Raw genomic sequence first — 13927 nt, 5'->3', positions numbered from 1 at the left:
GTAAATGACACCATGCAATATGATTTGCTTGTGTGTTCATTTCGATTATATTTTATTATATTCACTTAAGTTAGTCGGCATTCAGACCTCGTACCGGGCGCGACTCTTAATCTCATCTCACCCCACTAGTTTAGTCCATTGCTCATAAAATAAATAATTATCCCTTTAAATATCTTAATAATTTATCCCAACCCCGAACATTGGTCCTTCGAGCCGGATATGAACCAGCGACCTATGGATCTACAGTCCACAGTATAGTTCAACAAAATTATTGAAAACACACATTTTGAATTTAAATAAACACGTACGTGTTCTAATATTCTTAGAGAAGATTCAGACAGCGCTTCATGTGACTCTTGTATGTCTAAAACGGTTCAAATCTTACTAGCGACTTGATAATGTATATTAAAGATAGAGTATGGGAATAAATATTTCATCGGAAAATTAATAAGAAATATAACTTGTTTTTATTATTTAAATGGAGTTTAAGTGATCTTAATTCAAACCCAAGTATTACGGTAGACGAAATAGCACCGCACCTATTTATCTAAGCGGATTCTCAATATTTCCACGGATAGTACACGAAGAAAAAATCAAATTAAAAATACGCTTGTCGCATCCCACGACAATGGAATCTACTTTATTCTGTCTTTGACATGAATTAGCAGTAGGTTTAATTCCGTCCAAATTGGGAAAACACCAAATATTTGGGATTCCGTTTACACCAACTACAAAGCAATAGAAACCATAGAATTTAATATATAAGCGAGAAAGGCGTACAATTCTACTGGCATTTTCTGAAATCCCTAACTTAAGTTATGTAGCGAAGATTTCAACTCAGAGCTGAAACAACGACATTTTATTCATACCTAGAGTTTCGAGATATTTTACGAATGTCTTAATATTTGAAACTAGTTACTGTGCGATTTTTTTTTGACTATACTGTACTGTACGTCTATCATAATTAATGTTCCATTAAGAGTTAATGGTTATAAAGGTTTTTTTTTAAAATAACACTTGATCGTATACGTGAATATGTTACATTCCTCAACGGTTTGAGTTATTTTAGCAATTGTGATTTTTATGGATTTGTAAGACAAATTAATTTAATACGTATATGTATTACTTGCAAAAATATTATTAACATTTATATTGGTTTATCCATGTATCATTAAATCAGACGTTGACCAATTTGACATGAAAATTCGTAGATGAGTTGAAATGTTCTTTGAGTGAATTGATATAAATATTTCTCGTCATACATTTGATTGTTATACATATGAAACGCAATTTAGTATTAGTTCTACCATATGTATATAATACAAAAAAAACAGTTCTACACATAATACAGGGAGCAAATTCAAATGCCACAGGAACCAAACATTTAAAATTCTTTTTTTTTCTTTTTTTTTTTTATATAATAGGGGGGCAAACGAGCTTGCGGGACGAACAAAAATGGCAGTCTACGCAGCCCATAGACACCCATTTTTAGTGGGTGCGTTGCCGGCCTTTGAGGGAGGCTCGCTTTTTGAACATTTGAAGGTCGTATCTCTGAGGGAAGCCCCCCCCCCCCCCGAGCCGATTCCATAGTTATTCATTTAAATACTAATTATTAATTATTATAATATTTCAGAGGTTTTATTAACCAAATTGTCACACAACAAATTTAAGACGTTCTTTTTATACTCTTGGGCGTTCAAGGATAAACAATAAGACAGTCTTAATAGTGAGTAAAAACGACAAATATTTTTGCTCCGACCGGACACAGAAGTGCACTTAAATAAAACAAGGTTGATTAATGTGAAATTCTCTTTTCACGCCTGTAACTCTCAAAACGCAGTGAAGAAGAGTTTTGAAATGCAAACATACAATTATATCTTAAATGGTTATTACTTATTTATTAATTTATGTACGCTATTGAAGAGTTAAATTATAATTGATTTATAATATGGCTTGGCGAGTACGAGATCCAGGCATATGCTTATTTTGCGCTATGAACAAAGAAATAATACACCGATATTAAATATAACAAAAGACTGTCTATTTTCAATAAAATCAATAATCATTGAAGACTGGTATTATATAAATTATATTCTAAATTATATTTACATAAATTGTTTTATCAGAAATACTTATAATGGCAAAATAATCGTGTGTTGAAATCTCATTTACCATGCTCAACGCTCCGCGTTGTTATTTTTGTATCAGCTTTGTGACAATGAACTAGAAAAACGCGGAAATACACAACACAACAATGCTCTCTAGAAACAAAGTACCTTCACCATTCAATCATTGTAGATAGTTTCTGCTTTTTACCTATGATTCACAGAGAATCTTTTCAATAAGAATTCCTAATGGTTCAACGCCGCTAGATTAGATAGTTAGGTACTTACATCTCGGCTTGGTATTGCGCGTTTCGTAACTCGAACTTTTGATGGAGCTGCTTGTGTGATTAAACATTTTCACAGATTTTACGCTAACGCAAAAAAGCTTGAACCGAAACTGTGTTAAAAACTATGCAAATTCGTTTTTGCATGTCCACAAATAGTTTCAATACGCGTTGAATCGTATGTGAAAATCTGTGCGGGAGCGACGTAGACGCGTTATTTTTGCTTCAACGGTTGTTTATACATTTTTAATAGAATATTTTGCTTGGACGCGGCTCGTTACAAAAATTCGCGTCATACCGATGTGAAATTAAAATGTAAAGCACGTTTATGACGGTTTGTAATTAAAATTATTGAATGAATGTTAATTATTTTCTCTGTTGACTACGAATAGTTATATCAATTTGACGTGACGACCGCGGTGATTAAAATTTGTTTATTTTATGATATTATTTTATAATTATTGCGTGTTGTTCCGTAAGTGCGTGCTCCTATTTCACCATGCCTCCTGCTGATATAGGACAAATCTTTGTTTTTAATTTATTTTATTATTATTTAATACTTAAGATATCATGTGGAACATGGTGTAATGGTTGCAGCTCCTTACAAACGTTGTGTAAAACAAAAAACTTTAAAAAGATTGGCGGAGAGTTTATTGCCAGTTCTTCTCTTCCGTTCTACGCCCTTGAGAACTGGCAGTAAAAGTAAAATTAGAAGCATTTAATGTATTTTTTGACGTTCATACCATTGTGTTACCTACATGAATAAATGATTTTGACTTTTATATATGTGGGGTTTTGCTGCATTAACCTCGTTATTTTAACCTAAGTTTTCTTTTGTCTCTTTCGGTCCAATTGGGTTAGTACTAGTGATAACGGTGCAGTCAGACCGATTTATTTTTAATGAAGAGGGTAACATTACGTAATTACTAATACATTTCTACACAAAGTCTAGCTTCTGACTAAATTGCGCAGAAGGTTTTTCGTGTCCATTATTACATATTTGAATCATACATTAGAATGAGAAGTAAACAGGAAAGGAAAAATTCTGTATCATGTTACTGTTTCATAAAGGCTGGGTTTATTTCCGTCGCGTACAATGATACTCATTTGAATTTCTTTAGAAGATAAATATGCGTCGTTTTTAGACGATTTTTATATGTTTTCGTATAATATATTTTTTAAATTATATCTTACATGTGTTTAAAATAAAAGAGAAAGAATGCTTATTGTTTCTTCTTAGACGGGATTCATAAAAAAAAAAAAAATTAACGCCTTACGCAAAAAACAAGATCCAGGGAACTTAAAAACTGGCATATTAAGCTTATTTTCGCTTGCGTTTAAGTTCTTACTTTTAAACTCATATTTATTGAACCTATAGTCTAAGCCCATTTGGTACGTTGTTTGTAAAGTCCTGACTAATTAGGCCGGCCTAGCTCCTTCCAGTAGCTCAAAACTATTCTGGACACTTCGCAGGCGTCACGGACTGACCTCACTGCTCCGAGGATTTCTGTTCGTTGGGATGCCACAGCTACGCATTCCAGGACGACATGGGTGACTGATTCTGAAACAGCCTCTGCAAAAGGGACTGTCTGTTGCGCCTAGGACAACGAGAGGTTTATGAGATCGTGGCGAGAACTGTCCCATTTATTATATTATACTATAACAGAAAATACTAAATTAAATCACTGAGTACTAATTTGTCAACCCAACAGTAATTAAATATATATATTATTGTAAATAACTATTACAAAACTGGTTAAACTAGACTAGAAACTATTTCTATTTAAAAATATTGTAATTATTACAAACAACTACTTTTGTTCTATGATTCCGATTCAAACACTAGATTTTCAAAATTAATGTTTAAGTATTTAACTTCTATATAAGCAGGGCGGATAGCAGTGGAAATAATATTAAAGAGCGAATAGAACGTCTATTGCATTTATTTTTAAATTTAAAAGTTATTATTATTTATTTTTGTACCGCTAATAACGTATTTTAATAGTGTAAGAAAGATTTTAAATCTTCAGAAAAACACATTTTTTGATTAATTATTATCTAACATAGGTATAAAGTTTTTGTGTTTAAACTTAAACAATTATTAATATTGTTTTAACATGTATTGTTATTTAATATCGATCAATTGACTAAACATGATTTTTATTTATTTTTTCCGACTTTTGTCTCCATAAAACCTTTCTCATTTTGCGATTCATTTTTATTTATTTAATATATAAATATATAATATATTAGTAATAATCAAACGAAAAAATGTAATGTATCGTTTATTCTATGTTATATGTAAGTTTTCTGTATACGATGTCACCCTTAATTCATAAAGAAAACTTTTTCACAACTAATAATAGAAATACTATTTTAAACATACAAAAATTTTAACGATAAAACTCGGAGGGCATGCCTATGTCCTGTATCTCTAAATATTGGTTATAATATGTGCTCCTATGATCGTCAATATACTGAAAATAAACTCCGCAATTTTTTCCGTCGTTAAAACTATCCACATCGCTTCTCGCGCCCGCGTACATTATGCCTATTGGCTTAGAAAATCACTTAAGTCTTCATTATAAACAGTTACTAGACTAGATGATACCTGCATTATTAAACTACGATGTTGCCAACTGTTCTGCTTGGAAACTAAAATTAATTTGTCGATAGTACCTTCGATAAACTTGCCTATAGACCGTTAGTTTGCAGTTAGTAATACACGTACCTGAACCGAGTTCACATATAACTACTTGAAAATTGATTAATGATATTGAATGTGAAGTTACTATATTGTTCGATATAACATTAAATGCATATACAAATTCTCTGCTTAATTTTAATAGTCACTTTGGACTTTTACTTTTTAAAATATTGGAACAAACTTAGCCCATAATAAGAAGAAATAATGTTGTATTCAACGTTGAAAGAATTTTCGAATCGGTAGTTTTTTGGGTGTATTCAAACTAACAAAAATAAATCTTTCCTATTTATAATCTTAACTTTTTTCACTTGGACTGATGATTTTTTTATGGAAAACCACTCGAAAAGGATACAAGTACACACATAATAAGATTATGAAGACTTGATAATTTATTAGTCGACACTTATATTTCAATATGTATTTTTAAGAAAACACAAAGATATTTTAATTGATATTAAGATTGTATCAACAAATTGTTTGTTTATCAAATACAACAAATCAAACCTGATATATTGGCTCTAAGCTTGTTTTTAAACCCAAGGTCGTGTCTTTGACCAATTGGACCTTCTATGTATGCATATGCTTGTACGGTGCAAAATAATATGTGAAAACCGGCATTTCTAAGACCGAAAGACTGATCACTGACTATATAAAAAAACAGTAAGCCATCTTATTACAATACACAAAGATGTATGTATAAAACCATTTATTTAAATGTAATCGTGTCAACCAAAGATAACTTTAATCATCTATAGTGGGGATCGAACGTATTTTCGAGACTATCTCCAGCTTCTACAAAACTAAATGTACTATATCGTACATAGAATTCGGAATGTATGTACGTGTCACGTCATAGGCGATTTTTATTTAAATTTATCTTTTATAAAAAAAATTCAGATTTTTTATGATAATTTAAAAATGCTGTAATTAAATAAATCTCACGAGTTAGAAATTTAATTCATAAATCGATACACATGTTCTATGTAAACGAAGCATTTTTATAGAAAATTATTTCTCAGGTGTCGTAAAAATAGTACAAATTATATGCTTTATTAATGATATTAGCTCACAGACGAATGATTAAAGTGAAGTAAGGGGTGCGAAAGAGGACTACACGAGCAATTATTTTACATTTGATTAACTTTCAAGTGCCCTACGACCTGGTTAACCGTCAAGCTTCACCATTCAGTGAATATATACTAAGAGATATTAGCATCGCTAAATATAAAAGATTATTTTCCAAGTCTGAAGTATTCATACTTCCACTTTCAAGTGGAACAATGTTTTCATAATCAAATCGTAATTTTTGCACGAGTCACTTTCCTGTTTTTTTTAATATCCGATATGCGCATGCCCTACTCTCGAAAGCAGCTGGGGTATGTGGTACTCGACCCATATAAGATTCTCTGCTATTCAGAGTCTGGTTCAGAAAGAGCCATTAAAACCATCTCTGGTAGTTCGTGTTTCGTTTCGGGGTTAGATTCTTGGTTGTTCGGGTAGAGAGACACTGGGGTCGCTCTCGTATTCTACCTTGTTACGCTTAAAACGCTTCGGTGCACTACCTAGTAGGTAGAAGATGGGCATAGCTACTCCTATTTACTTCTATTTAGGATTTTTCCATGGGATACCATGGGAGGTAAGAACCTCGTCACTGCCGACCATTTTTTGTATATGTCGCAGCCAACTAGCTTAATTAGCCGTTCAATTAACAGCCTAGCCTTTAAACTAAACGGCGCCGTTAACTAACGGCCTGAAAGATATTCAGCCGTAGCATTTGTTACAACATTTAATAAACTGGCTGGCTTATGCTTAGGCCATTCGTACGATAAAGTCATTATTTGGCAGAAATTAAAAAGATAAACATATAACATAAAAAATATTAAAATTAAATTGCTTAGGTCAAATTCACATTAGTATTGTCACTACACTCTTCCATTGTACTTGTTGTTTTTCATGAAAATTTGGAAAACACCATCAAATATGTGGTTTGCCGACGCCATATTGACAGTTTGATGAGTTTCGTTTCGGGTTTGAGAGTGGCAGAAAGTGGAATTAAATTTAAATTAGTCAACAGGCTAGGCAAGTAATGAAACTTCATCGATCTAAGTAATTTTCATTTAGGCCTTTTTTAAAAAGCCTTTTTAAGTTAAAAAAAGTTAGTGAAAGGTGTTAACTAATAAACAAGGAAAAACTTGTTCATGTAATTATTTATTAAACTAGCCAAATAACTTTTTAATACATTGCTTCAAATTAAAAAAGCATTCCATGTTTTCATCATCCAATGTTTTTTTAATTCTCTTAAATAATTTAATATAAGTAATATTGTGACAAAAATTATTTCTGTCAAAAACTTTCGTGAACGAAGCCTTCACAAGTTTACGACATGGCCAAAGCTATAAAACCGAGGAGAAATTCAAGAAGTTTCTAAATCATTTACATAAAACAAGGAAAATTTTCAATTCATGAAACCAACAATTAATTTAATATGATAGAACTATTTTCTCACAACAACAAAGTCTTTCAATATAAGTAGAAAGCTTATAAATTATTAGCGTCTTTTGTTTGTGTATAAGGTTATATTTAAGTTTGTATTTTACCAAATAGAAAACGATACACAGAAATATATTACGATTATTTATTTATTCAATAAATTAGAATCTATATAAATCAGTAATTTCACCCAGTTCATTTTCATTTCAGTCTATGAGGACTATCTCAACGTTAAATAATACAGAAACCATATTATTTAATGCTATTATATCCACGGCACTTATCCACATTGTTCCAATGAATCGTTAGCCAAATTTTCTTAACATTCCTAATGAGATAGCGGTCACATAAATCACGTTTTACTAAATGTCATATAGAATCATCTATTCTTCTTCGTCCTACTATCACCGTTCTGATCTCCTCATCACTCTTTCCTTTTGTCTCTGGGATGTATAATATTGTGAATACTAAACCTATTACATTAAAAATTCCAAAAATAAAGAAACTCGTGTATGCACCAAACATATTTGTAATTGGCGTGTAAATTGTGAGTGGTATGAAAAATGTAATCCAGCAATACGAACAGACTAAACCCATTAATTTGGCACGAATCTGAAATAAAAATAAAGTAAATAATCGGTCATAAAAAGACAGTTGAAACAAAATGAATGCAACTGTTACCTGGAACACAAACATCTCTGTGGTAACAATGTATGTTAAAGGTGTTATACTACCATAAAACATAGCAACGGAAGTCATAAGAGATACAATAGGTAGCCAGTTCGGTAAAGATCCTCCATAAAGTCTTAATAGCAATGCTATTGCAAGTGACAGTAATGCTACTGCTGATATTGTGAATGCGCCTATTAACAAAATCTGTAAACAATAAGTTGATGAGGATATAGTTCAAATTACTGTGTATACGAAAAAGCTTCAATAGTAATAATATATTAATTACCTTTCTACCAAACTTCTCAACCACTACTGTCAGTAAAAGAGAAGCTATTATCATAATGACTGGAAAACTAAGGGCTTGGAATTCTGGATCAATATTGAACTCCACACCAGTTGACTGAAGAATTGTTACACCAAAAGTCACTATGGCCACCGCTCCGTTGAATGATTGTATTGTGAAAAAAATCAATGTTATTATTACGCCCTTACGCCATGCATCGTCCTTTACTGTTAAAATCAAATAATAAATACAGATAAATATGGAATTTTAGGTTAATTAAATTAAGGAATTTTTCCTTACATATAGTTAGAAGATTTAAATGTGGCATTGCTTTAAATTCATCATCTTGTCTTTGCATACTTTCTACTTCATTTTCTACTCTCTTGTCATTGCTTTCTAAACCTCGAAGCAGTGCTACAACTTTATAGGCTTCCTGTAAAGCGAATCAATTACGTTAGTATTTAATCAAAATATTGTAAAGAACTACTGACATTAAGTTTATATTATTCTTACATGGATCTTCTGTTGCTTCACCAAGAATGCCGGCGATTCAGGGGCTTTTAACAGCAGTAATAAAGTGATGACCGGTAAAACAGATATAATCCATAGTGTAGAGTAATAATCCAAGTAAATACCAATAGTGTACATTATCAAAATACCAATGTTTTGAAATAAAACTTGCTGAGATACCAAAACGCCCGTTAGACTTTCTTGGCTAATTTCTTTGACATACATTGGGATTACAGTAAAGCAACCTCCACCGGTGATTCCTGCTAGTATTCTGGCAATTACGAGAGCCCTTACAGTTGGAGAAAGTAACCTCAAAGTCAAAGACATCTAGAAAATTAGTAAAATTTATAATTTGTCAAACATAACCTTAGTATAAAATTTATTGTAGGTATATGAAGTATTCATTTCATTTGTACTTTGGACTAATATTTCTCCATAGATATTTCACATTAATCGAAGTAAACCATGAAAATTTTTAATTTAGATTAGTCGGAATATTTACTTTAGAATATTACCGTTTGTGGAACTAATAATGCTATGATTGCCCACTTCCTTCCAATTTTGTCAGCTAAGTATGAAAAAAATATTACTCCCAAGCTTCCAGCTATACAGAGAACGCTTGCTACCCATGATATCACATTATCCGATAAAGGATATCCCATAGGCGAAGATTCAGACTGAAGGATTTTGGTCATTGGGGAAATCCAGCCTACTTCCATGCCATAAGCCAGTGTTGCTATATTAACTGTAACAAACGCGCAACATATTAATATCTTTATTACCAAAAATACTTTTAGGTGATTTTTAAACAACACGTGTTTCTATTTATAAGGTCGTTTTAAATTGCTTGCCATAAAATTTTAGAGTTCATAACATATAGATGAGTAATGTTTATGAGGAATTTATTACAGTAATGTTAAAGAAGACTCTTAGCGTTATCACAATGTTTCTACGTCAAGGTATTCTAGCGTACTTGAGTATTCACTTTGAATTTCAAGGGAAATTGCATCGTAAACGGAAGCCAGCTCTATCCCACTAGAAGTTTGAGACAGACTTCAATATCTTGCTTTATTATTTACGAACCGTATGCTCGCAATATTAAAAACAATTGATGCTTTTGTATTTAATGAATAAATATAAAACGTCGTTTTGCCATGTAGGTATATCATTTATAATAAAAAATAGGGGTTGATCGTAGAGGGGTGAAAATTTGGTGGTTGTATGTATTTTTTAATGCTGTCTCATAAAAATTTAAAAAAAAATTCAAAACAAATTTAGGGGTGGACACTTAGCATTAAGGGGGATGAAAAATAGATTTTGTCCGATTCTCAGACATACCCAATATGCACACAAAATTTCATGAGAATCGGTCAAGCCGTTTCGGAGGAGTTTAACTACAAACACCGCGACACGAGAATTTTATATATTAGATTAATTTTATTTGTTATAAAGAGTTTGTTAGTGTTTTTGTAAACGTATTTTAAAATCAACAAATTTTATTATATGATATGTTTCTAGTAATAATCTACCCTCTCGACACAACTGCTCACAGGAGCGTGTAAGCACCATTTATTAGATTTTGTAATAAATATATTTCTAACTACCAATGAACAGTTATGGCCTATTTAGCTAAAGAATATGTCTCAACTCGGTCGTCGAGCTGGTTCTCCATGCATTTTTTTCCATGAACTGGCATTTTTTTAAAACCAAAACCAACGTGTGCCAGGCACAGAAGGCTGATCTTTTTACCTATAAAAATATTATTAAAGAAACAGCTGCTTTTGATTCCACGACCCATAAAGTATTGTAAGTACTTATATAAAGTAACAATATAGAAACTTTTAGTTTAGTAGAAAAGTTTAAGTTGTGTAATATATTAAATTTTTAACTAATTGTTGAACCGATTTTGTCAAAGGTATTTTGAATATAAAGTGTCTGATTATTATATGTGTATTCTTAGAACATTTTTGTTTGTTTACTAGGGATCAATGGGAACTGGTGATAGAAATCCCAGCCGAGAGATCAGTAGACGCATTATGATAGCAAATCGCCGCTACTTTGGCCTATACAATGTGTTTCATAGGTGATCACATTAAAATGATAACGCGTAAGAGCTCAACGATATTAAATGATTTTCAAAATTTCAATTTAATCTGTTAAGCCGTTAAAAACAAAAAAAACATCATATATTGATTTTTTTTTTTTAATACAATGGATATTTCCCATTGACAATTTTTACAAGAGATGTTGCCGATTTGTGTTACACCTTTCGCACAGAAAGGAAGGAAAAGGTATCTAGTAGTAGTGCGAAAGGAAGAGATATAATATCTAAGTACCCCGCGCCAGCCATCCCCTGCCCTGCCGTACTTACCTTTTACGTTTTGACTTTTGACCTCTCAGTAGATTTTTTGCTCTGACCGAATTTTGTTATGTAATTTGTCCACGCGCAGGTGCCGATCTCTTATGCGCGAGCATTAATCCTAAGTCTTTAGAATAAAGAAATTGTGATTTGTAAAAACCCCATTATGTATTAATAAGTGATGTGATAATAGTGGTAGTAGCTTAAAAACCTAAGGGTACACCAATAAAATATAGGAACAAATAAATGTGAGTTAATATTTGAACTAGAATTTTCTTACACAACGCTATAAGTTAACCTAGTTAGTTTTAAGTTAAGTGAAGTGCAAAAAGGAGTAAAATTCTTTCTAAAACCTTAATATTGTATTTGTTCTAATAGTGTATTTTATTCTAAAGACGGGTCAGGTTGTATTTTAAAAGAACAACATCATTCGCATTCCGAAAAATCTTTTCTAAAATACTGTTATTAATATCTGAATGCAATGTATTTTTTGGAAAATCGTCATAAGGTAAAACCTCTAAGATAATAAATAGTACTATTAATTCTGTTTTTTTTTATTCTATATACAATAAACGACTCTTGTACTATTACTCATAATACATGGCATAGATAACGGTCATAATTTGTAAATCTCACCCAACAAGAAATAATAGGTGCTGACACCGCGTTGTTTGATTATGTAACAGCGGAATAGGAAATAAACCCATCGTAGGTGATTTGAAGATTTATTCAGCTTTGCGACTTGCAATGTAATATAACGCTGTAACATTAACTTGCCATTGTAATTTTTAAATGAGTCAATTGTTTAAGTAATCTTGGATGAAGGGTATTCAAGATTACTTGAACAATCGACTAATTTATACAGTATTATACGTGGTGATATCATTTATTGTAATTGTCAGTAATAATATGAATGCTTCTGAAAGGATATATTATACCAGTATTATACAAAAAGAGTCAAAGACCAAGTCAAAAAATATTCGCAATCATGTGTTTTTTTTTTCAAATTATTGATGTACCAACAACACCTTTTTGAATTTAACAACCTAAGGGAACAAGCAATACGTATTTGACAGTAGATTTTTTTGACTAAATTCCTTTAAGTATCGGATACTCATAATAAAGTGTTAACCATGCTTTGCTAAAGATAATTAATACGATATCATCTTAATGGAATAAAACATGAATAGTATAAATACAAATAGATATCACACACGTGAAGTTGGAGAAAAATTTTCAACGACCCGCTTCAATATATAAAGAAAGCTTCGACTGTCCTTGAGCTATTTACCTATTGAAGCCACAATCCATTGCATATAAGTATGACCGCTGTTTTCACGTTGGCTTTGCATCTTTCACAGCGAATTTTAAACTAATTATTTATTTGTTTTGATCGTACGACACAACGAGATATAAAGACATTACACATGAACAGTGAACACGCGATAGCAACCAATTTATACGAATCGGGGCACTGTTTATAGGATGTTTGATAAAATATTTTTATTAATTATATCAGCTACTTATATTATTTGTTCATATTTTGTTAATTGATAATTGATTTTGACGTCAGTGTATGCGTTCTGGTCAATTTAACAAAGGTTATATTTTAGGGTCACTGTGCAGTGCAAAATTTAAATATTCGAAATCTAAAATTAAATCTTACTAATATAACATTTTATTATTAAATATCAGAATGCAATTTTTTTGTCCATAATTTCCGTGTGTATTCGATTTTTTTCTATGGTTTTTATATTCTTATCTCTATAGAGTTGTTTTAATTTAGCTGTAAGTTCATCAAGTTTTTTCTTTATCATTAATATGAAACATTGACATAATATGTAGATGAAATGTCATAAGATTTTCATGATTATTTTCATGACACATGAGGCATCATGAGGCGCTCATGGACACCCACAATACCAGCAGTTTTGCAAATACGTTGTTGTCTACCTTTTGGGTGACCTGGAATGGTAGCTGGTTCCATACTGGTGTTGTTAAGAAATTTCTTAAGCACTAGCCCGAGAAACATCATAAGTCAGGGTGAAATGATTATACATGTCTACGACGTATAATAGGTCCGTAATATAATAGTGTTTAACCTTTAAGAATAACTATAACTTATATTATTAATTTGGTTTTGCATTCAAAGCTACTATTTCTGTTAGTTTGGTAGTAACGTGTAACCAAAGAGTACAATGAAGCTCAATAATTGAAGTACCCAATTTGGCTTCGGAAGTTTATCTTTCAATTAGGAATACCGCAAATCAACCGCAAATAAGCAAGTTTGAAATGTTGTAGAGAAACCGCATTCTGGCTTTAGCAGATAATCAGTATTAGTAATTCATTTCAAAAATCCGATCTATACAATTTGATGCATATTTTTTTTGCGCGTGAAAACAATGCTCCTCCGATTGGATGACTGAAAACTGAAATCAAAACTTTACCTCAAAGGATCTTCACTTGTTTTATTATAATAATTAGCAATACCCCGCGGTTTCACTCGCGTATATACTA

General features: G+C 31.6%; 1 protein-coding gene across 1 annotated transcript; it reads right to left on the bottom strand.

Moving 5' to 3' along the window:
• Window positions 1-7952: 7952 nt before the first annotated feature.
• Window positions 7953-12864, bottom strand: LOC125055633 (facilitated trehalose transporter Tret1-like). Its single transcript, XM_047658102.1, has 7 exons — window positions 12702-12864; window positions 9567-9796; window positions 9055-9378; window positions 8842-8974; window positions 8545-8768; window positions 8268-8462; window positions 7953-8198 (listed from the first exon to the last, which is right to left on the bottom strand). The coding sequence occupies exons 1-7, from the start codon at window positions 12760-12762 to the stop codon at window positions 7956-7958; spliced, it is 1410 nt and encodes a 469-aa protein (XP_047514058.1). The 5' UTR covers window positions 12763-12864; the 3' UTR covers window positions 7953-7955.
• Between the last annotated feature and the right edge of the window lie 1063 nt (window positions 12865-13927).

The sequence above is a fragment of the Pieris napi genome, chromosome 13, assembly GCF_905475465.1.
Source record: "Pieris napi chromosome 13, ilPieNapi1.2, whole genome shotgun sequence".
Classification (NCBI taxonomy): domain Eukaryota; kingdom Metazoa; phylum Arthropoda; class Insecta; order Lepidoptera; family Pieridae; genus Pieris; species Pieris napi.
The sequence above is the reverse complement of the archived record's forward strand: the minus strand, read 5'-3'. Positions and strand labels throughout refer to the sequence as shown.

Excerpts from the sequence above, each read along its gene's own strand:
- LOC125055633 (XM_047658102.1), bottom strand. The coding sequence starts at position 12,762 with ATGCAAAGCCAACGTGAAAACAGCGGTCATACTTATATGCAATGGATT. Across the intron at positions 9,379-9,566 it reads CATTATTAGTTCCACAAACG|ATGTCTTTGACTTTGAGGTT; the intron begins GTAATATTCTAA and ends CTAATTTTCTAG. Across the intron at positions 8,463-8,544 it reads TTGAGAAGTTTGGTAGAAAG|ATTTTGTTAATAGGCGCATT; the intron begins GTAATTAATATA and ends TATTGTTTACAG.